Here is a 22,908-nt window from a genome sequence, read left to right as displayed (position 1 = left end):
TACCCTTAATGTCAAGGGTTAAGGCCAAGGGTACATAAGTAAATTCCACTTCTCCCTTTGCCTATAAATACCAAGCTCATTTGGAAAAAAAAAAAAAAAAAGAAGAGGAGTAGAGAGAAACTATCTAAAGACTCTCTCAAATTTCTTCTCTAAATCCGGAATTCTTAGAATTCCTTCAAGTCTCAAATCCAAGTCAAGTCTCGGAAGTGAAAAGTCCAAGTTCTTTAAATCCGGAATTCTTAGAATTCCTTCAAGTCTCAAGTCTAAAAGTCTCAAGTCTAAGTCAAGTCTCGGAAGTGAAATTCAAGTTCTCTAAATCCAGAATTCTTAGAATTTCATCAAGTCTCAAGTCCGACAATCAAATCCTAAATTCAAGTCCAACACTCAAATCCAACTGGATTTTATTACAAATTCGTAGAATTTGTTTGAAGCACTCAACTAAAATCAGAGGATTCCGTATTCGTGTGGAATACGTCAAAAGAAGAGATCAAATCCACTTTGATTTAAATATTTGTAATTTGTATCAAATTCTAAGTGTATTTAATTTATACTGAGGAATTTGGTGCGTACAGCGATATTTGCAGCTGCTGTTTCTGCTCAGGAATTCGACTTGGCGCCTGCTCCTGCTCCGTCTATGGACAAGGGAGCAGGTTACTATCTTGGGACGTCTGGTGCTGTGATATGTTCTTCTCTAGTTTTGTCTCTGCTTGCTCTGTTCAAGCACTAGATCTGATCTGATGATGCTTATTATTTGGATTGATGGGTTTTGATTATTTATTATTATCACTATTGATTTGATGTTGGGTTTTTGTTAGATATGTCTATTATTCATTTTATTCGTAGTGTAATAGTAAAAGAGAGATCTTGATTTGTTATATCCGATTTGTCTCCCATTATCTGTGTATTTTACACTCTTATTAGTCTTATATACATACATATATAAATGTATCTGTGATCATATGATATATTGGTTTGGTTTGGTTTTTGGCTGATTTTCTTAAATTGTCATTTATGAATGTAGCATAGTAAAAACTAAGAATCCGATCCGACACATCTAAAGCAGAATATATATATATATATATATATATAGCTGGAATATGAACCATGTCACTTTTGAACCTTCATGGGCTCACACTGCAAGAAATAATTGAACCAAATCCCTACATTTCTAGCACCGACAGTAATGGCTTCCAGCTTTAATCCTTCATCCTTCATAGTCCAAATGAACAAGCTTTGATTCTTCGAAGTTTTATTCGTAATTAAGTCACACTGGTAAACCCAGAGATGGTAATGGGCCGACTAAGCCCGCTCGTCTCATAAGGGTTGTGCTAGGTTAGCAAATTCTGGTTCCGGCCCGTTAAAGGAAGGCTCGGTCCATCTTGGCCCAAAAAGGCTGGACTCTTTTTTTCTTATTTATGATCTGTTTGTTTCGATGAAAATCAACTTTCTCATGAAAAATGAAAAACTTATCATGAAAAAAAAGCTAATTTCTAGTGTTTGAATAAAAAAGTTGCTAATATTTTTCGATGTTTATTTGGTGGAAAATGTCAATTTAAAATAAACAAACGAATCGCTACAACATCATGGATACAGAGCTACACACCCTAAAAGTACTTCCAGAATCAGTAAACAAAAAAATTACATCAGACATATTAATTACAAGCACATAAGATTGCAGTCATGTGCAGTGATGGATAGAGCTGAGAAGGAGGATTGGAAAATGACATACCCTCTTTAAAATTGGATGTTGTTTTCCTTAAATTAGAGTGATTTCTTCATAATGATTTGTAGTTTTTTTCCTTAATCTTCTTAATTTCCATCATACAAAAGCTGAAAAAGGTAAATATCATTTTCCAATACTCTATTTTCCGTGAAACAAAATAAGACAATTCTAATTTGAACCGTGACAGTGCATAGTATAAAGTCATGGCCCACACAATATTCTGTAAATTATGTATGTCGGACAAGTAGATGACAATTTCATAACCTCGGACCTACAACCCTCCAAAGAGAGAGTAAATAGTGTATGGTGTCCACATTTATATTATGTAAGGGAGTGATAGACCACCACCACAAAAATTTTCTCGGTTATGTCTTTATTGGTCATTGCCCCGATTGACTATACATGTAGTCTGACAACTAGAGGTGTAATTCCAATTCGGGCCGGGGCATGTGAGTCCTGCCCATGGCTACATCCCTGGGTTCATAGGCCGTGCTAGGCCAGATCCACTTTACCTTGACATTCGGAGCGACGGAGACTGGGTCGAGATTCAGGGCCCCGCAAGGCCCATCCTACTCTACATTCACGTGTAGGGCCTCGGCCAGCGAAACGAAACGAGTAAAAGAGGAGACAATATGGGTAACACCGTAACCAAAAATAAGCGAGCCATACTGTATACTTTCTCGATAATGACGATTTAACGCGTCAGAACACAAATCCCCTCTCTGTCTAAGTAATGTGGGCCGCTATGAGGTCCACATTCCATCGCCATTACCGACCTCTCAATCGCTTCAAATCCCCTCTCTCTCTCCCTCATCATCTTGTCCCCAAAGCCCCCCTCTAGCTCTTATCTCCTACTCTCTCTAAAAACACAGAACACGAATCGATCTTTCAAAGCTTTTGTTAGAGATCGGTTTGAGGAAATTCAGTTGAGAAATCATGGCACAAAAGACGGAGAAAGAAGAGACGGAATTCAAAGTACCTGAAACCTTGACGCTTTGCGTCAATAATTGTGGAGTTACCGGCAATCCGGCTACCAATAACATGTGCCAGAAATGTCTTAACACGACCACGGCAAGCACCACCAACAGCAGCGCGTCCACTGTGTCCGGAGGTGGAGTATTGAAATTCTCTTCATCAGGCGAGCTGAGCCCGAGATCCAGCCCGAAACGAGCGGCGAGGCAACCGGATCCGTCCCTGGAGGTAATGGGCAGGCGGACTCCTGATCGGGCGGAATCTGGTGTGGCGACGGAGAAGGAGATGGACAAGAGAGTGGTGAACCGGTGCTCTGGTTGCCGCAGGAGAGTCGGTCTGACCGGCTTTCGGTGCCGATGCGGGGAGCTCTTCTGTTGGGAACACCGGTACTCCGACCGACACGATTGCAGCTACGATTACAAGGCAGCTGGTCGGGAGACGATCGCGAGAGAGAATCCGGTCGTCAAGGCCGCGAAGATTGTCCGGGTCTGAGTGGTTTAGTGAAAAATTCAAAAGCCATCCGTCGCTGGTCGACGGAATACAAGTTAGAGATTCCGCAGAGTGAGGACCAAAGAAGAAGAAGAAGAGAGATCGATTTGGAGAGATAAAAATATGAAATCTAACATGGTTTGCTATTCATCGAAGATCAAAATCTCTCCGATTGTTCTTGTTGTGCAATTGATCCATAATTTTTCAAAATTTCATCTGCTAGGAAAATAGAGTATTGTGGTTTTTGGCTTTCGTTTGTTAAACTAGATCATTAATTAGAATTAAAATTATTATTGTAATTTTCAGAAATGTATGTAAATTATAAGCAAAGCTAAAACATTTTGAGAAACTTTCTTTCCACAAGTTTACACCATTTTTCGAATTTTTTTATTTACATCTATATTCATGGATCAAATGTTTATTATGTTCTTAAATAAAAATAAATCAACATAATTATCCTTATTGTGTTATCAATAATCAATACGTCTCATGTTGAGAGGCAGGCCTGAATCTGTCTCAACGGTCCCGATTCTTGGGAGAATCATTTGGGGAATAACATTTCGTCTTTGAGTAGATCAAAATCTCAACATGGGTTGAATTTGGGTGTAAAAAAGGAATCCCTGCAAAATTGAAGACAACAACTTATAAAGAAGGAATTTTGATTTCATATTTTGCAAGTAAATGATATTTTTGACTAATCATTAAATTTTTGGTGTAAATTTAGAAAATTTTTAAGGCTGGAGTAGGTGGGGTAAATTTAGTGGTTTAAAACGGTGTACAAATAAAAATTTTCAAACATTTTATGTCATTTATTAGTCTTAGAATTGATTGATAATAATAAAAAATAATAATAAAAGGCATGATATATGTGGTATTGAAAAGTTGTCAGAGAACAGAGATGTGTTTGGGCCCAGACAGATAGATGCCCATTTTGTGTTTGTTGAATGAGTTTATTTTATTTAGCCTTGAAGTAAATTGAAAAATGAAACTAGAAATTCTTTTAATTTCCTTTTGGGTCTCCATTGCTACTTTTTCATTATTATCATAGTCAATCATATTGGTGTCTATCTAGCCCATGGATTTCATCTTTTCTTTTTCTCCTCTTTGGACGCAGTGGAAGGAATCTATCCATTTTTTTGGACACTAGCTTTCTTTTTTTTAAACGTGAAACCCGCCCAATTTTTTATTGTGGAAGGTCGGAAAATAACTATTGTGGTCGGCTATTTTTGTTAGGTGGATTTACAGCTCCAATCGATAGTCGGACAGCATAACAATAATGATGGTGATAGCTGTCTCGTGAGTGGGTGGGGGTGAAAAGGAGAGAGGAGGGAAAAAGGGGAAAGAGAAGAGTGAGAGAGTGAATGTTTATAGAGACAAATATTGATGTGGAATATCACATAGGATTGGGATGAGTTGGGATAAATGTTGTTCAGACATTTAGAAGGATCATATATATATATATATACACACACAGAGAGAGACCTTTCAATCTATTAATTATGCAGTGGCTTATTTTATTGGAATTGATTTACCAACTTGTAATTCCAACATGAAGATGATTCTCTTGCCGTATAAGGCCATTTCATTGACATTATCTTCCCTGTCGTGACCAACTTTATATTATTATTTTATTCACAACTGAAATTGGACACCTCATCCTCCATTGCCACTATGCTTTACAATGTTGTGGAAGACGATCACATTTTATACGGGATATATCAATAAATTAATCCTAATATGTGGGGGAGGATGTGTCCATCAAAACACATAAATTATAATTAAAAAGCATATAAAAAATAGTGCTTATTAAATACATATTTTAAGCTAAAACACTAAAACTCTAAGAAACCTATAAATAATCATTAAAATAAGGGTAAGTATAAAGTTTTATATATTACTTTATAAAATACAAATCTAAAATTTAAAAATAAACTACCGATAAATAAGTATAAAATACAAATACACCATATTACGTATAATAATATATATATTGGGCCGGGCCGAGTTAAATCTAAATCCCAAGGGCGCCCCGAAATTTAAGTCGGGCCTAGATTTGGCCAGATTTTTTTGGGCTAGACAGTCCGGGCTCGTCAGGCCAACCGGCCCATGTCCACCTCTTTTGATTTTCGTCAGGCCAACCGAGAGGGTATTTATGTAACTGTAGCCAAGTATGGGTATAAGCAGTGAGAATTAGGGTTTCTTTCTTTTAGCAACCATAGAGGTAGAGGAATCTCGACTTCCGGCGGAGCGGGAAGGAACTGCAGTGAGCTGCGAAAATGGTGGAGAAGGGAAGCAAAGGAAGAAAGGAAGAGGTTGTTACTCGCGAGTACACCATCAACCTCCACAAACGCTTGCACGGATGGTAACCCAAACCCTCTATTCCTCTCCTTCTATGTGATTGCAGTTATAAGTTTGCTTGTGAACTAAGTTTTCAGGAAATTTTTGATGGTTAAGGTCTGATCCATTTGGAGTCGACTGTATTGTGTTAAGTATTCATATTTCAGGAGTTGGTCCGTGAGCTTGTTAGATGTATCTTATTTTGTTCGATTTACTTGGCTGTTCTCTCAGTTTCTGTGTATTTTTGCTGATTTGTATTTGATAGAATTGATCTAGTATTTCATATTTCAGGAGAAGTTTGTGGGTATGCTCTAATTATTTTCTGGTTGATGAATCTGTATTGAGTGCTTGGGACTAACCATTTTGTCGGTGGTAAATTCGGGGATATTAATGGGACATTTTAATGGGATGAATATGTTGTCAAGGGTATTACTTGTATCTGATAGTGGTTTTGATTAGAAATTTGTTTCTCGGGGAACCCGAGTGAGCTGAAGTTTGTGACTACATGTTTTGGTTTAACTTAGCCGTGGAGGCATGATTGTAGATTGGTGGTGTTCAAATTTCTACAAGGTTGAATATTTTCGTGAGACATCTGCAGTAAGTGACTAGAGTGTTGATCGTTGTCAAGGCTCATTTAGAATATGTTTCAGATTAAGAATTGCATGCTGTGTATCCTAGTTTGTGTTTTACTGATTATTTTATGTGTCGTTTGAAAAATGCAATGAGATTTTTCAGAATGATATCCTAAGCCGCCCAAAGCTTGTCAAATCCAGGATTTCCAGATGGATTGGATAGGGTATTAGTACAACCTGCCATCTTTAGACACCTGTTAGGTATTTTTATGTACGTAGATGCTGTCAAACATTAACCTTAACTGAAGCATTTGTGAATCAGAATTCAGAAGTACCTGAACGATAATAATTGGTCTGTTGTATCTGTGAGTAAGCTTAACCAAGGAGCGAGATGTTACTATTTTGACGCTGATGCATTGTGACGGGAGTTATTGATACTTCATTATGTTTTATTATTCCACTTTTGAGGTCTTTCCAGTGTCTTGTTGACAGAAGTTTTTCAGATTATTTGTTGACAATATTGTTGTTCTTATCATGATGATTTTGGCATCGGACATACAAATATTCTACCTTCTATGGCTCACAGCTAATGATTGCAATGCAAGTGTTAAGTGACGAAATCATGTTCGAGTTGTAACAGATGAATGTTGTCATTTGTAATCCTGAATGTTGTGTTTCCTTGAGAAATTGTAAGAACATGTTGATGTGACTCCAAAAAATCAGTTTTTTTTTTCCTATAGTTTCCCCTATGATTTAAGTGATTGCCCTTACTTCAGCATTTGTGTTCTACGGATATTTGTTCTTCCATGTGGAAACTATTCTTGACATTTATTCTCATGATTTAAATTGTGCAGTACTTTCAAGAAGAAGGCTCCTAAGGCCATAAAGGAAATCAGAAAGTTCGCGCAGAAGGCCATGGGGACAACTGACATTAGAGTGGATGTCAAGTTAAACAAGCATATTTGGAGCCGTGGTATCAGGAGCGTACCTAGAAGAGTTCGTGTTTGCGTTGCTCGAAAGAGGAACGATGAAGAAGATGCCAAGGAGGAGTTTTACTCACTGGTGACTGTTGCTGAGATCCCTCCAGAGGGGTTAAAGGGTTTGGGCACCAAGGTTGTTGAGGAAGAAGAAGACTGAAAGCATTCTGCATTTTAGGATAAGAGTGAAGTGGTTTGTCTATGGAACATCCAATTTTGGCTAATATATTCTATCAGATGAAGGTGTTTTGGTTGAATTCTCTTTTGAACAATCCTGCACTGAAATTAATATTGCATCCCTCTGTTTTGCATCATTTAACTTGTCATATTTCTCTCTTTACTGATCTTTAATACTCATCTTGGTACAAATGCACTGAGTTCGGTCGGTGGAGACCAGTAATACTAGTTTTGTTTACAAAATATTAGCTTGTTCTAAACTAATTGCATTTTACATAAAATGTGATACATTTTGATTGAGAATATGCAAGTGATGGCAACCTTCTCCTGGAAGCAGGTTTTTACTGTCAATGTTTGATTTCTTTGCACTCTGCACTCCTACTTTTGATATGCAATTCATTCTGCTCTAGCCCTCTTTACTCTTCCAGTAATCAAAAACTAAAATCAATTGTGATCATTATGGCTTATTCTTCTACAACAGCAGTAGGCTGTAGGCAGTAGCACCTAGGGGTGTTGTAGAAACCGAACCCATCGTAAAGTTGTAGAAACTGAATTGATCGTCAAATTGATTTTAATTGCTTTGATGAATGGGTTTGGGCATATATTTAAAGATGTTTTTGGAACAAGATAACATTTCTTTTATTGGTGAATGGGATGCGAATCTAGACAGTTAGTTCTTGTCAATATAATGGACTGGAATCTTGGAACAAATTCCCCAGCATCTCTAAGATCTCTGTAATATGTTCTCTCCAAGTCATCATTTTTTATTTAATAAATCTAGAGTCTTAAAAAAAAACCAGTGAGAAAAATGTCTCACGCGATATATATATATATATATATACACACTGTTGACAACATATAAGCATATATCAAAAGTGATATTCACTATTCAATATCACAATTCACAAACATTTAGTGATTTTTTTTTTTGAGAAACATTTAGTGACTTACATTAATACCCAATTAAGGTTTTGAATGATGATTGTGTTACATTTTTCTAGATTTCTTCACATGGTTATCTATTATATAGCGGACTACTTTGTTTACCATGAAGAGCCATTAAAGGTCCCTATGCATAGATGCTTCCCAACCACCCACTCTTTTGTGGGTACAACTCAAAATGCATCTTAAATAAGATTCATTATTAATTTATAGGATGTGTCCAAAATTAATTAGTGGCCCAAAAATGAACCACAACCACCATGAAGAGAAAGGGGGGTGGGTGATTATCAGAATAAAATAATTTTGATTTATCAATACAATTATCAGAATAAAAGAAATTTGATTTACCAATCTAATATTGTATTCAATTCTCTTCACTTATTTCCTTAATTATCCCAACAAGTGCAATAATTTGATAGTAACTAGAGAATAAATCATTTGATTAATTGAGAGATCCAATTAATATGATTTAAAAAAAATGTGCTTGTTTCCTTTTTTATCAAGAACAAACCTAACCTTATCATCTAAATGAGGTATTAATTATTAATTGGTATGAAAAGTGCAAGGGAATGTGCTCCAATCACAAGATCCTAATATGCCTATATTTGATGATGTGCAACAAGAATATATAGAATTTAATTCATTGTTCAGATAGTGACATAGAATAATTTAATTCAAAAAGGCTGTGATCTTTGGTATATTTTTCTTTTTAAACAATTTATTTATATCCACTTAGAGAGTACTAACAATATTGAAATAATTTGAGAATCTTATAACTTAAAGTGAAATTTTTTTTTTTGTTGATAAGCTAAGCTCAGCCATGATCAACTTTTTTTTTTTACAAGAATATAAATATAAGCAAAGAATTAGAATAAAGTGAGAATAAAACTATACAAGAACATATTCAATAGTATTTTATGGGCATTAATAACATTTTAGTAAACAAACATGGCTTCATGTGAAATGTGGCCTTTACGTAGTTAAGTAAAAATTCAAGGGTACTAAGTTAATTACAAAGAGTATAAATGTAAGGTTACTGGGGAGGCAGGAGACAGAACAGTGTTGTTGGCTTCTGCTACGTTCTCTGTATTTTCTTAATGTTCTTGGTTGATTGCAGTGTTTTAAGGTGAAAAAAAGGGTGATCTAGATTCAGATCCAGAAACACGAGGGTAATATTTTCTGATGAAAAAACCAGACCTTTTAGTATTCAATGGTCACAGAAATTTGGTTTGAAAAAAAAAAAGACCAGTACATGGTCTTTGTTTCACTTGGTTTTATTATTGAAATCTTTTTTTTATAGCAAAGAAACAAAGTTCAAGAAAGATTCCTGAACTGGGTTCTCTTTACTTCTCCAATTGTAGCATTCTGTAGATTTAAATGCAGTTTTTGTTGTGTAAATGCAAGCAATTTTGATGCTGGTCTACCTGGTCATGTCTCCAATGGAAGTTTAGTTGCATTGAGCAGACAAGCTGATCTTTCCTTATGTGGTTTTGTTTTGAAGAACAAGCAAGTTTGCATTTAAGCAAACTTTAAAAAGGTCAAGTAATCGAGCAATATTCTAAGAGGCATTTTGTCAAACACTTGAGGTAATATTATAGTTGAATTGTCAATAACTCAAGCTTGCAAAAACTAGAGAATAGAGAATAAGCTAATGTTTTCTTGTGTCCTATTTGTGTTATACAGTGAAGAAAAATCAACTTTGGCGTTCAACGAAAGTTGAGAAGACATGATTTTTCTTTTGACATCGATTGTGTACTTGATCTTCTCCAGAAGACATGAGCAGTAGTCTTTTGTACACTCCTGGTTTCAAGTACCCAGATAGGAATTTTCGGAAAAACCAAGATTTCATGGACTTAAATCACCACCACCATGATTATCATCGTATTCATGATCATAATCATTATGAACAGCAACAAATACAGAATCATGACTCTGGTCTGATGAGATTTCGCTCTGCATCAAGCTCTTTCCTTGAGAACCTTGTCAATGGCGGCAATAGTGGTGGTGTTGGTGAGGATTATCCATGTTTTCGATCTTCAAGCCCTGAAACAGACACCATTTTTACAAGATTCATGAATGGTTCGGGTGTGTCGGGCACTCACGATCTTCATGAATACGGGGAGAGATCAATGAAGCAAGAAGTGCCAGATTCTCCAAAGAATCAGATTGGTTTCTCAAGTGAAAGTTCAGAGATGATTTATCAGAGTTTACGAGCTCAGAGCTTGGAAAATGAGACAAAAATGGATTGCTCATTCGGTGTCGTGAATTCTATGATGGAAAACTCTGTGGTACCAAAGATGGGCAGTGGAAGTGGCAACAACCTTCTAACGCAGAATAGCTCACCAGCTGGTATTTTCTCCGATCCAGGAGCTGACAATGGTAATGATATTTTTCTCCCTTTCTCTTTTTGTTTGAATTGTGAGAAAGTATTTAACAAGTTTAGGAATCTACTTTAGACTGTATGAACTGTGTTTTTTCTTTGAAGCTGAATCGAAATATCCCACTTAATGTAGACCATTATTTTCTTATCCCAATAGGCAGATTATTGATTTCTCAGGTCATAAATTCTGAGAATCTAAGTCCAAGAAAGGCAGAACCTTTTTTTCTTTTCTTTTCTTACTGTTTCTTATGAGGCAAACTAATTAATTTCTTCTTTGTGGACTTGCTTCAAGGTCGAAAGGAGATCAGTTGAACTTCTCGTAACCAAAAAGATCCTCTGCAACTTTCTTTATGAAAAGAGAGTTGAGTTTAGGAAAGAGGAAAATTGGAGAGTAATTTTGGTGATGAAAACTTTCATGCAACTTATGTGGAAATACCCTCTACATTCTTAATGTTGGGTTATTGAATTAAGCCTTTTAAGCTTTAAATAAAATTTGACTAAAACTAAATTTTGGGTAGTTATTTTATATTTCTACCTACTTGTTCATGGCTACTAACAGGTTTTTCCATGGCGAGGGATTTGGGAAATTTTGGAGCTTCTGGTGGCATAAAGGGGGAAGTTAGTTCAATGACTTGTAGATTGAACAGTCATGTGAATTTTGCATCATCATCTTCACGCTTGAGACTTATGCCTCAAATCGCTGAAGCAGGGGACGAGTGCATTGGTGCCAGTATCCCTGAGAATGGAAGTTTAGGAAATAGTAATTCCAGACATATACATTCCCATCTCAACTTTGCAAATGATACTTGGGAAGATACTTCCTTCAATAGCCTCAAAAGAGTGAGAGAAAGCGATGGGAACACTTTATCAGGCTTAAATCATTTGGAAAGTCAGGTAGGAGCATTTGCAGATTGTTTTTCGTCTTTTTTTTCATTAATTCTTGTATAGTAATTGATGGTATCGATCTTTTGATCAGACTGGTAAATACTTAAATGGCACCCTTGGCTTGAGTCACCATTTAAACTTGCCTAAGACTTCTGCGGAGATGGCTGCTATCGTGAAGTTTCTGCAATTCCAAGGCACCGTTCCTTGTAACATTCGAGCCAAAAGAGGTTTTGCCACTCACCCAAGAAGCATCTCAGAACGGGTACCATCTTATCCGTGCCATCTCAAATAATCCATATTTGATCATAATAGCTGATTATGATTCATGTTTTGTCTTTATGCAAAATTTTAGATGAGAAGAACCAGAATCAGTGAAAGAATGAGAAAATTGCAAGAGCTTTTCCCGGAAATGGACAAGGTAGTTTTAGATTAAGGTGGTTTTTTTTTTCCCTTCATGTTGTACCAGATTTTCCTTCACTAGAAACTAATATTTCTTTTGCAGCAAACGAACACCGTGGATAGGTTAGATTTGGCAGTTCAGTACATAAAAGATCTCCAGAAACAGGTCAAGGTAATTTGAAAGCTGATAACAACACCCTTTCAACAACATTTATCTTTCTTCTTTTCACTAATTTCCCCCTTTTTTGGTGCAGATGCTCACGAATACGAAAGCGAGGTGCACATGTTTAAGTAAACAGATGCAATATTCAAATGCTTCAGTTTGATTATGTTTCTGTACAGATAGTGAGAAGCAGATTGGAAAACAGGGAAACATAAATCAAAAACCAACTGAAGATGTGAAGAAGTTTAGGATTATAGGAGACTCTGTGAAGGATAATGTTGTATTAGTTTTACACTGTTTTTGTGAGATCTGAAGGTGGTAAAGGCTGATGCCTTTTTGTATAATCTCATTGAGAAATAATGCAAGAAGTAGAGGGTTATTCCTCCATGTAATCAAGTCATAGTTACTTAGCAAAATGTCATCAAATAATTTGCTCCTTTGCAGGTGAACGTACTTGACGCGTCGTCGTAAGCATAGCTATAAGCTGTTGGACAAGAAGCCTTGAAAATCTTGGAATAACTTGTTGGTTTGCAGGTATTGGAGCCACCATAAGCCCCAGTGCAGCAATACTCAGGCTTGTTAAAAGCCATACAATCACTTTTACATGCCACAACTCCACCATTCCTTCTCACTTGCAGACTCTATGGGCAGTCCTTATTCAAGTCCCTAAGGCATCTGACATTTTTGCATCCACCAGAGCCACCAGAAGGGTCTATAGATACAGGAAGGTTATACCCGTCAACCAGGTTAACGTCGTAGTAATCCATCGGACTGTCCAGGGTGAACTCAGCAAGTGTTGCTGGTGGTGCACCAGCTGCACCAGAACATTTTAGCACACCCCCGCAGTCCCCAGTCACACAGACACTCTTTCCGGATCAATCAAAGGAGCAGCCTCTACGAGCCCAGAACCGCCCCGACCACCTCTTCGGGGCGTTAACAGTTATGGATTGAGCAGGTTTTAATCTGAACCCACCATCCATTAGAAGAGGCTTCCCTGCCCCAGCTGGAATCCCTGGCCATACAGAGGTCCTGCATTTGTTTTTCAGTTTGAAAGTTGCTGCATCTATGCCTGCATAACACTATTCCGCACTCTCAAACAAGAAAAAACAAGCAGAAGAGAGTAATAACGCATGATCAAGAGGAATCTAGAGGCTAATCAGTACCCAGAATGAGATCAAAAACAGAGGAATCAAGAGGCTAATCAGTACCCAGAATGAGATCAAAAACAGGCAGAGAGGGAAATAATTCAACAGTAGTGCCATGAGAGATTGATGAAATTTGAGAGTACTAACGATCATGACAAGATAGTCAGGGGAGTGTTTTTGGTATCATAAATGTGAAGAGTGTGTAAAAGATTGTGACAAGCGCTTTGTTCTCGTGGCTTGAGCGAAGTAACAGATCACCTAATTCTTGCTTTCAAAGGTCAACCTTTGCGGACATTTTGTTTGCCAGAATAAAGTGAAGGAGAATAATGATAGGGATCCCAGTAATTTATATATCAATTTTCTCAGCTGATAAGTTGTACGCATAAGATTTGATGTACATCACGTAGGACATGTGTAGCTCACAAATTCACTCGAATCCGGTGCGTCCAACTCAACAGTTGAGATAACTTGGATACCAAATTGCTGGGATGTCTTTATCACCTTCACATATTTGTTTGATAATAATGAAAATGACTAAAAAATACAAATGAAAAAAGAAAATGTCATTAAAGTAAAAAATCTAGGGGTACTAGCTAGTTCATACAAGGGTATGTTAGGTATTAATGTCATTAACATAGGACTTGGAATACCCATTAAAACCCCAATTTTTTTTCCCTTGGAAAGATCAAAGTCACAAGAGAAGTGAATTATTATCTTTTATAGGTTTACATTAAGATCCACATACAAAAGCACAAACCACAGCTTATCTCCAACCATCCTTAATTATGAAGACTAGCTTCTTGTAGAAATAAAAGACATAAATTTAATTGAGTAAACGATATATGAACTAAAGCAAGAAAGAAAAGGAAGAAGAAGAATAAAGCAACAATTAAACTTCTTGTTTAGGAAGAAAATGGATCAAATCGGACGATTGGACGGCACTTGAGAGGCTCGGCGAGCGCCAAATGCAAGCCGGCTTCCGGTTCCATATTCACTCTGTCTCCATCTTCACCAACCTTCCAATCAAAGCATTGAACCATTGATGCAACAGTAGTGTTCATCAAGGTAAGTGCTAGGGTTGCACCAGGACACATCCTCCTTCCGGACCCAAACGCGACGAAATTGACGATTTGATTCGCCTTTTCCTTGTTTGAAGACAAGAATCTTTCAGGGATGAAATCATTTGGATTCTCCCAAGCTTCAGGATCTCTCATTATGGCATAGAAATTGAAAACTACCATAATGTCTCTTGGTATGTCAAAGCCTCTAAGTTGGCAAGCTTCATATGTTCTTCTTGGCAATAGAGGCCCTGGTGGGTATAGTCTTAGTGTTTCCTTCACAACAGCTTGTAAATATGGAAGATTTGGAAGATCTGTTTCTTCAACAAGTCTTTTGTTTCCCACCACTGAATCTATCTCTTCTCTTGTTTTTTTCATGACTTCTGGGTGATTGATTAGATTGGCCATCACCCATTGCATTGCATCTGTAGATGTACTTGTTCCTGCAATGAAGAGATCCTGCAAAAAGAACATTCAAATTCAGTCCCTAATAAGTACTAATTGGTTTAACAAAAGAATATAAATTATGGGTTTTTATGTGTATGTTTTTTCTTTCAATTATTTCTTTTTTTGGTAACCGATAAACCACCCAACTCAGCATGCCTTTCCGACAGTTGAGTGAGCATAAACCTCGGGCCGCAAGAATGACCCATTCTAAATATGGTTTCACATTCATTTCAAATATAAACTTAGATGTAAGAAGATTTTAATTATTACCAGAATGAAAGCTTTGATTTGGTTCTTGTTAATCTTGAACTCAACGTTCTCATCATGATAGGCTTCCAATAGAATATCCATCAAATCTTTATCTTCCCTATCAACACCGCCATCCCTCTTTGCTCTCTCTTCATGCTCCTTCCACATCCTCTCCAACAACTCATCGCACTTTTTGTTAATCTCCCTATCCTCCTTCCCATACATCCAAACACCAACTTTCTTCAAAGGCCCCGCCATGTTCGCCATCGCCAACTTCATCCCCAACTCCAACGACCCATTGACGAGCTCCATAATCTTCTCCGCCTCATTATCTTCCTCAGAACATCTTGTGCTCAAAGCCATCCTACATATAGTATTATTCGTCAACTTCATCAACTCTGCCCCCAAACTAAACACTTGGTTTTCTTGCGCTTTCTCCAACACTTTTTTCAAGTATCGGTGAAGCTCCTCCCTTCTAACGTTACGTGATCTCTGGAGCTGTTTGGCTCCGAGAAGTTCGGTTACAGTCATTTTCTTCATGAACCTCCAATAATCCCCGTACGGAGAAAAGATAAACCCTATATTGGAGAATATTAACCGGTTCTCGAAGACCGACACGGGTTTCGATGCAAACGCCACGTCGTGGGACTTGAAAATCTCGGTCACCACCGACGCGGATGAGATGAGGAGAAATTTGAATGATCCAAAGCGTAGGAATAGCAACGGGCCATATTTTAAGGCGAGTTTTTGGAAGCAAATATGGATGTCTTTGGTGAGGAGGTGGATATGACCTATGACAGGAAGAGCCGGTGGGCTCGGCGGGGGGCGGAGATGGATAGTTCCGGCGGGTTTGGATTTCTTGAAGAAGTATTGAAGGAGAAGTGTTGAGGAGAGGCAGAGGAGGAAGAGGAAAACATAGTATTGGACGTCAATGATGGTAGTGGCCATGGCTTATTAGAGTGGTTTAGGCTTATCGTACAACAAATTCATGGCATGCATTTATAGGCGAGTCTCAAGACTACATGGCATGTTATATTCTTTTCTTATATTTTTCTCCGTTAGTACAGTCAATCTCTTGAAAAGAAAAAAAAAACGTTAGTATGGTCAACGTCGCCGTTTTGTTTAGATGGCACCAAAAATGGCCATTTCTTTTTCTGCGTGTTTGCCCCAACTTTCTAAAAACAATTGTTGACCAAAATTAAAGTAGAATATTATTTGTGATGGGGGTGAATACTTTTCTTCAAGTGAATTGTCAATAAAATGTATTTGGCCATGAGTTCAATTATAAAAGTCTTAGCATTAATAGTTATGATAGGGAGTCGAAGAGTTGGTACGTATCCCATTTATCTCAATTGATGAATTGTACGCATATAATTTTATTGGACTCTTGGGAGATGTATTTATGAACTTACTGATGTCAATGTACATATCAGGGGCCAAACCATATGGAGTTGAGAGGTCTTTAATTCGATTCTCATAGGAAGTAATATTATTGTGGTCACGCATTGGATTTTGACCCAATTTACCTCTTCGTCACGTGAGAAACTTCTGTACACTTGGATTATAAGCCTATATCGAATGCCCAATAACAAACTTGTATGATATCGTTCTCGATTATCAAAAATAGATTTTGTGAGGCATATCCACAATTTAAAGTTATACAACTGTTGTATTATGTGAATCATCCACCTACGGGTAAAGTTTGTAATCACATTGATATAGTGAAAGTTTTAAATACCTAAGAATCCCGTGATTTTTACCTCTTGGAAGGTTTTCAATACTACACTAAGTTTTTTTTTTTCCAATAAAGTACATAAATACATAGTATTTGAATCGAAGACAAAGAATATATGGTTCCTTTCACATCTTAAAATATATCAGCAAAGTGCACATCACTAGGAGATAAAAATATCCTAATAAAATATATTATATTTTGTTAGTTGATTAGAAAACTACAAATGATCAATCATTCACTATATGTAATTGCACCAAAATCAACAGAAGAATAAATATTAAAATATGAGAGAGACCTCTATAGGGTTGACACTATATTTGTTTCACTGCCTGATATTGTTGAATAGAAAGACTAAATCAAAGATAACATTAATTAATGTAATGAAAAATTTATTAAGGAAGAATAATTTTTTGCCAAACCAAACTTATCTATCAGCAAAATGCACAACTTGTGACTGATGACTACATTTCAACTAAGATATATTACAGTACTTGCTCCCAATGAGGTTTGCCCCAACCCATTTGTAGAGGTATTATCCGTTTTAGGCATAAAAATCGTTCAGTCTTGTCCTTAAAAGAACTCTCTATACTATAATTAAGAGTAAGCTCTCTAACCAACATGGGACATTTGTATTTCTAACATGCATGTTTGCCTATGACATTATTGGATTAAATTATCTTTAAGTTAGGCAATCAATAATTAAAAATTGAAGTTTGACGATAAAAAAAGTTGTGGTTGTTGCCTAATTCTGGAAAACCTAGCAAGTAAACAAGGTTAATCCTTACTCAATATTATCATCAATTAATGGAGGGCAGCCTACCATTTTTGATTTTTGAAGAGAGAAAGAGAGAAAGGAAATAAAAATGTGATTTGTATAAAATATATAGTGGCAAGCAAGATAGTATTACTTAATTTAATTTCTTGGTCAATTTGATGTTGGTTTTGTAGCAAATAAAATAATGATATTGTGGTAAATTAATCAAAGATTCCCATTGATTGATCAAGTTGATGGTAACTTTTTAATTAAAAGTCTCGTGGGGTTGGTGGGATAAAAACATAACATATAAAACGAATAATAATTGATAAGTCCAAAATCAAAAATTAGGCAAACATCTTCTTTTTTAATAGCCGAGAACGATATCATACAAGTTTATCATTTGGATATCAGCCTAAACTCGAGCTGTTAGACATGCGTCCACATAAATTTCTCATATGAGGACGTGATAAATTAGATCAAAGTCCAGTGGCATGACCACAATAATATTACTTTTGGTGGGAATCAAATAAAATTAGGTAAAAATCCATGCATATATAACACTGCATAGCTAGTCTAATGGTGTGTCTAATGTTGGTGTGTCGCCACCATTAACATGTAACTGGTTTTATGTGTGTGTATATATATAGTCAAAGTCACCATATGGGCTGTGCTTGTTCCTTCTATTGACTGACAAACCCGTACGTTTAACAACTTGTCACAAAACCGTGGTTGAATATATATGTTATTAATATATATATAAAATCTGTGTTTGTTCAACTTTATAAAAGTAATTAGTCCAAATTACAATTATATATACTTAATTAGTTGACTCCACCGCCAATGGAGGCTGCAAGGTTTTGAAAACCGAACCGATGATCGAATCCAAAAATCTTGCGGTTCATAATTCAAAGATTCAACCGGGGTTTAAACCGGATTCAACATAATAAATTATTTGTATATATATCTACATTATAGACATATAATATATTAAGAAACTTTTATAAAAATACGATATATTCAAATAAAGTGTCATTTTAAACAAAGAAAGTCTCATAGTATAGTGGTTATTGGTTAGAGCATTTTTCTTCTTGAATAAGAGGTATTGAGTTCAAACCCTACTAAAAACAAAATTTTAAATATTTTATTCTTTAACAAATGAACCAAACCGATTCAATTGAGTAACCGGCCGATTCAATCAAAAAATTTCGATTCCCAAATTATCGGTTCTAACACATCAACCGGACCGACAGATCCGATTATTAATCTAATCTAATACATAAATGTATTACTGAAACTGAAAGAAAAAATAGATGATTTCTATATTTCTATGATGTCACATCAGCTAAGAGGAAGACTCATAAGAAGACGTGTTAAACTGAAATTAAAATTAATTTTAAAGGTTTTTTGATTGCGTGTATTTATTTTATTTTGTCAATTTAATGTAATAATATCATTCAGTACCTGTAAAGGACTATCAAAATGTGCATTTTTACTGGTCCAAGTAAATTTAATGTCAATAATTGACAAATATAATTACCACGTTTTTTGTCTTTAAAAATGCGAATTGAAAGTAAATTTAATGGTGAAACGTGCGTTACTTAATGGTTTTAAATACTATTATGATTATAACATTTTAAAAGGCTACTATAATTATAAAAAAATTCCAATTGACAATTTGATAATTCTGATTTTCCTTTGGTATAATTATCATTTGTTTAAGCTATTGCTTATAATCTAGATTGTAAATTATGTCTTTAAATGCTAATAATTGACGTTATAAGTAAATATATAACTTACACTATATAAATAAATTACATAACTCACATATAATAAATTTAATTACATAAACTGATTTTATGTGTGTATATATATTATATATATATATAGTCAAAGTCACCACATGTGGCATGTGCTGTGCTTGTTCATTCTATTGACTTACAAAGCCGTACGTTTAACAACTTGTGGCAAAACTGTGGTTGAATATATATATAATCTGTGTTTGTTCAACTTTATAAAAGTAATTAGTCCAAATTAAAATTATATATACCTAATTAGTTGACTCCACCACCAATGGAGAGCAAGGATTTGTCCTTATCATCCCAGTATTATCTTTGTTCATGCTCCTTCAAGACCTTCTCCAACAACTCATCTTCTTCTTCTTTTTTCAGATCCATAGCTTACTTCCCAAACAACCAGAACTTCAATTTCAGTAAGTCTTGAAACTTTACTCCAATCCAAAAAAAACATTCAACTCACTTGGATTAAAAACATCAGGATGGAATTCCATACAGTAAGGACAAATCAAAGAAAATCAATCAAGCAACACATTTCTAGGACACAAACAGACAGAATGGAAAATCACAGAGACTCAATACGGTATAACATGCTCCTTTGTCAGGTTAATCAGAACTTGGATTGCTCGTAAGCAATGACATTCTTTTCCAACTGGAATGCCTTGGCAAGAACATCCCTGTCGATTTCCGGATTAGCCCCGAACACTGCATTTGCAATTGTGATTACACCAGGGTTTTGGCTGTTAAGACCAGCAATAGCAACAGCATTCCCCAATCCTACATTCCTCTGGTAATGTACGAGACCGACCGGAAACACAAACACATCACCCTTCTTTAGTACCGTGGTGATGTGTCGGTTTTCGGGATTTGAAGTGACAAAACCAACTTCCAGTGAGCCTTCAAGGACTGTCAAGATTTCTGTGGCGCGAGGATGGGTGTGTGGAGGGTTGATACCCCACTGCGCGTAGTCAATGCGGACAAGGGAGATGCCAAGAGTGTTGAGTCCAGGTATTTGTGCTACATTCACTGCTGTCACTCTAGACCCAACTGCATTCGACGTGTTACCTGCAACGTTAAGCCCGCTGAAGAAGAAATCGTTGGCTCGAGCCTTTTCGGGTTCCTTGCAAGCCAAGCCATTCACCATCACTGTCATATGAAACAAATCAATCAAGAAACGTAAGTTTCAAATCAAATTGCTTGCTCGAGACATGGAACCAAAGTCGAGTCATGTAATGCAAACAACATCAGTTATGATAGGAATCCCAGCTGTTGGTATCCCAATTATCTCAATTGTTGAATTGTACGCATAGAATTTTATGTGAAATATGTGGAGTCACTGTGATAATAACTGCTCGGATATTTATCATTTTCGAACGAACATATACCTGTGCTCATTGGATCAGCTACACAAAAGTCTTGAAGGGGGCTGCTGTCAGATGCCAAGGCATAGGCAAACAACATGGCTAGAGAAGCTAACAGAAGAACGTTAACGCGAGCAGCCATTGCTGAATTCTTGATATATATATGTATGTATCTCTGTATGGGGGATCTCAACAATGCTATATAGTAAGAGTAAAATGTGTTGTGAAAATGGATTTGGAAAGGTAGTTCCTTTTATAGACCAAGCTTTGATTACTGATTAGGTTAAGAACATAACCAGATGTACCGAAATTGAAGCATGCAGGCTAATATTGAAGCAGTCCTTCAAATCCGAGTTAGGGTGAATTAGTATTATTAGGGTTTGTTTATTGTTGCAAAATTTATTTGGAGAGACATTCAAAATTACATGCATGCCGGCATTTATATATATGTTTATGGTAAGGTACAGCTTGGTTATGACTTTGTGAAGGACGGCTAATAAGCATACAAGTGGAACAATATGGTTAAGGCATTTCAATTAGAAAAAAAAGGGTTATTTTTAAAAATTTTGTTAAGATAAAAAATACTGACATAACCTAGCCCAAATGGTTTACAAGCAAAGTCTAGCTCCCCTCACAATAAAAACACATATTAAAAAAAGTGTCTTGACGGTAAACCGATGTATTCACAGAGAATTGGAGCCCAAAGAGGGCAATATCTTTATTGTGGGCTTAGTGCATCCGCTGCACCATTCTGGTTCTCTAGATGTGTTTTCTCAACTTGAATACTATTGGTGACGGTTCATGAAGAATCAATCCGTGCATGCCCATGGTCCAAAACGGACAATATCCTGTAGATGTGTTTTCTCAGCTTGAATACTATTGGTGACGGTTCATGAAGAATCAATCCATGCATGCCCATGGTCCAAAACGGACAATATACTCAAGGGCTGGGAATTTCAACAAAATTGTGTTTACTCTGATATATGATCAAATTTCCTTAAGTGCACTGTAAAGATTTCTCTTTTGCAAGGTTTGTTTCGTTGACCTTATAAAAGAAAAGAATCATAGTTTCAATATTCCATTTATGTGCTTCCAGTATTCCATTTTGTGTAGTGATATATTATGCTGCAAACTAGTATGGTATGCTGGTGTTGGACAGAGATAAACAAAGCCATCAATGATATTGCAATGGATATTATTATTATTATTATATGTATGTGTTTGTGCTATTGCAAGACTGGAATAAATAAGTAATTAAGAGAAAAGTTTAAAAGACTGAAACAAGCATTCAACTGGTTTTAATAAACTAGGCAATATTGTACTACAGCTATTGAAGAAATCAACAATACCAAACAGAAGGACGAGCAGATGGCTGAGGGCCAACCCTCAAGATTACAGTACATAATCTCTACAGTTGAGCCTCTTATTATCAGCACAACTACACTTTACTATGGAAAAAAGAAAAGAAAACACTGATTCTTAATAATCTCTCCAGCTCCACACTTGCAGATCTACTTCATAATTTCACCTGCATAAGATTCAAAAAAGAAAGGAAAAAAAAAAGATTAGTATGCTTCTTGTGACACTCTTTGGTATAATTTAGGCCTAAATAGAGGGTGTACATGGTTCAAAGTTGGCAGTGCACTTGTCAGGGAGTTGTAAGGCCATGTTACGGTCCACGCCAGTAATCGGAGGGCCGTTCACCAGAACACACAAACAAGGCTGACCAAGAGTCTTGACAGCATTGCAGCAGGTCTCACTAGGAGGGATGGGACTGAAGGGAGCAACTGCTGCCCTACAAGGTATGAGCTGAACAAGAGCAGAGAAGAAAGTGCTTGTACAGGCAGCGCCCCTGCCACGCTCCACATAACAAGTCATCATCAGCAGAAACACCAACAATGGCAATGCCTTACTGTAAACAAGTTTCATCTTTTGTTTTGAGTTGAACTTCTTAGGCCTGCTAATTGTATCTTTAGTCGCAGTAATGAAGCTGCCTTGCAAGGGTTTTCTTTCACATATATATATATAGCACATGATAGGTCATGCCAGTTGGCACCTCTATCCTAACCCTAGCTCACACTAATCATGCTTCTTTTGTGCAAACTCTACACTTGACCAATCAATGTAGAAATGGTAGGTCAAGCAATACAATTCGTCTGATAACAAACAGTTACCAAGCTCAAACTTCATGATTCATTGTGTCATCAGCTTTTGTTCAGAGTGATACAGGTAATAAGTTCACTGAACAACAAATAACTAACTCATTTAAGCAGACAATCCAACTTCACAATTCCACATACTTTTAGGTAAAGAAACTGATAATTTAATGATACAATGGATTCAATGT

At 36.4% G+C, this 22,908-nt stretch overlaps 6 protein-coding genes and 1 pseudogene across 7 annotated transcripts; 3 read left to right on the top strand and 4 right to left on the bottom strand.

Annotated features, from left to right (window-relative positions):
- The first annotated feature begins 2,448 nt into the window (after positions 1-2,448).
- Positions 2,449-3,547, top strand: LOC120011839 (zinc finger A20 and AN1 domain-containing stress-associated protein 5-like). Its single transcript, XM_038862972.1, has one exon. It carries the CDS (start codon positions 2,660-2,662, stop codon positions 3,185-3,187), a length of 528 nt encoding a protein of 175 aa, XP_038718900.1. The 5' UTR covers positions 2,449-2,659; the 3' UTR covers positions 3,188-3,547.
- Positions 3,548-5,358: 1,811 nt separating this feature from the next.
- Positions 5,359-7,396, top strand: LOC120012017 (60S ribosomal protein L31-like). Its single transcript, XM_038863239.1, has 2 exons — positions 5,359-5,546; positions 6,948-7,396. The coding sequence occupies exons 1-2, from the start codon at positions 5,461-5,463 to the stop codon at positions 7,228-7,230; spliced, it is 369 nt and encodes a 122-aa protein (XP_038719167.1). The 5' UTR covers positions 5,359-5,460; the 3' UTR covers positions 7,231-7,396.
- A 1,852-nt stretch (positions 7,397-9,248) lies between these two features.
- On the top strand, positions 9,249-12,252 carry LOC120012316 (transcription factor bHLH130-like). Of its 2 annotated transcripts, XM_038863677.1 has the most exons (7): positions 9,249-9,775; positions 9,873-10,568; positions 11,129-11,463; positions 11,546-11,716; positions 11,807-11,872; positions 11,957-12,025; positions 12,108-12,252. In XM_038863677.1, the coding sequence occupies exons 2-7, from the start codon at positions 9,965-9,967 to the stop codon at positions 12,177-12,179; spliced, it is 1,317 nt and encodes a 438-aa protein (XP_038719605.1). In that variant the 5' UTR covers positions 9,249-9,775; positions 9,873-9,964; the 3' UTR covers positions 12,180-12,252. The 2 variants fall into 2 exon arrangements, with proteins under 2 accessions (XP_038719605.1, XP_038719606.1); XM_038863678.1 differs by lacking the exon at positions 9,249-9,775 and having other exon boundaries at positions 9,837-10,568.
- A 128-nt stretch (positions 12,253-12,380) lies between these two features.
- Positions 12,381-13,497, bottom strand: LOC120012317 (annotated as a pseudogene).
- Positions 13,498-13,826: 329 nt separating this feature from the next.
- On the bottom strand, positions 13,827-15,863 carry LOC120013108 (cytochrome P450 705A5-like). Its single transcript, XM_038864781.1, has 2 exons — positions 14,937-15,863; positions 13,827-14,678 (listed from the first exon to the last, which is right to left on the bottom strand). The coding sequence occupies exons 1-2, from the start codon at positions 15,861-15,863 to the stop codon at positions 14,064-14,066; spliced, it is 1,542 nt and encodes a 513-aa protein (XP_038720709.1). The 3' UTR covers positions 13,827-14,063.
- Positions 15,864-19,463: 3,600 nt separating this feature from the next.
- Positions 19,464-20,729, bottom strand: LOC120013474 (putative germin-like protein 2-1). The gene is made up of 2 exons (XM_038865300.1): positions 20,586-20,729; positions 19,464-20,346 (listed from the first exon to the last, which is right to left on the bottom strand). Exons 1-2 carry the CDS (start codon positions 20,701-20,703, stop codon positions 19,811-19,813), a joined length of 654 nt encoding a protein of 217 aa, XP_038721228.1. The 5' UTR covers positions 20,704-20,729; the 3' UTR covers positions 19,464-19,810.
- A 1,098-nt stretch (positions 20,730-21,827) lies between these two features.
- Positions 21,828-22,840, bottom strand: LOC120013823 (protein M7-like). Its single transcript, XM_038865773.1, has 2 exons — positions 22,184-22,840; positions 21,828-22,089 (listed from the first exon to the last, which is right to left on the bottom strand). Exons 1-2 carry the CDS (start codon positions 22,593-22,595, stop codon positions 22,073-22,075), a joined length of 429 nt encoding a protein of 142 aa, XP_038721701.1. The 5' UTR covers positions 22,596-22,840; the 3' UTR covers positions 21,828-22,072.
- Positions 22,841-22,908: the final 68 nt, after the last annotated feature.

The sequence above is a fragment of the Tripterygium wilfordii genome, chromosome 13, assembly GCF_013401445.1.
Source record: "Tripterygium wilfordii isolate XIE 37 chromosome 13, ASM1340144v1, whole genome shotgun sequence".
Lineage (NCBI taxonomy): Eukaryota > Viridiplantae > Streptophyta > Magnoliopsida > Celastrales > Celastraceae > Tripterygium > Tripterygium wilfordii.
The sequence above is the reverse complement of the archived record's forward strand: the minus strand, read 5'-3'. Positions and strand labels throughout refer to the sequence as shown.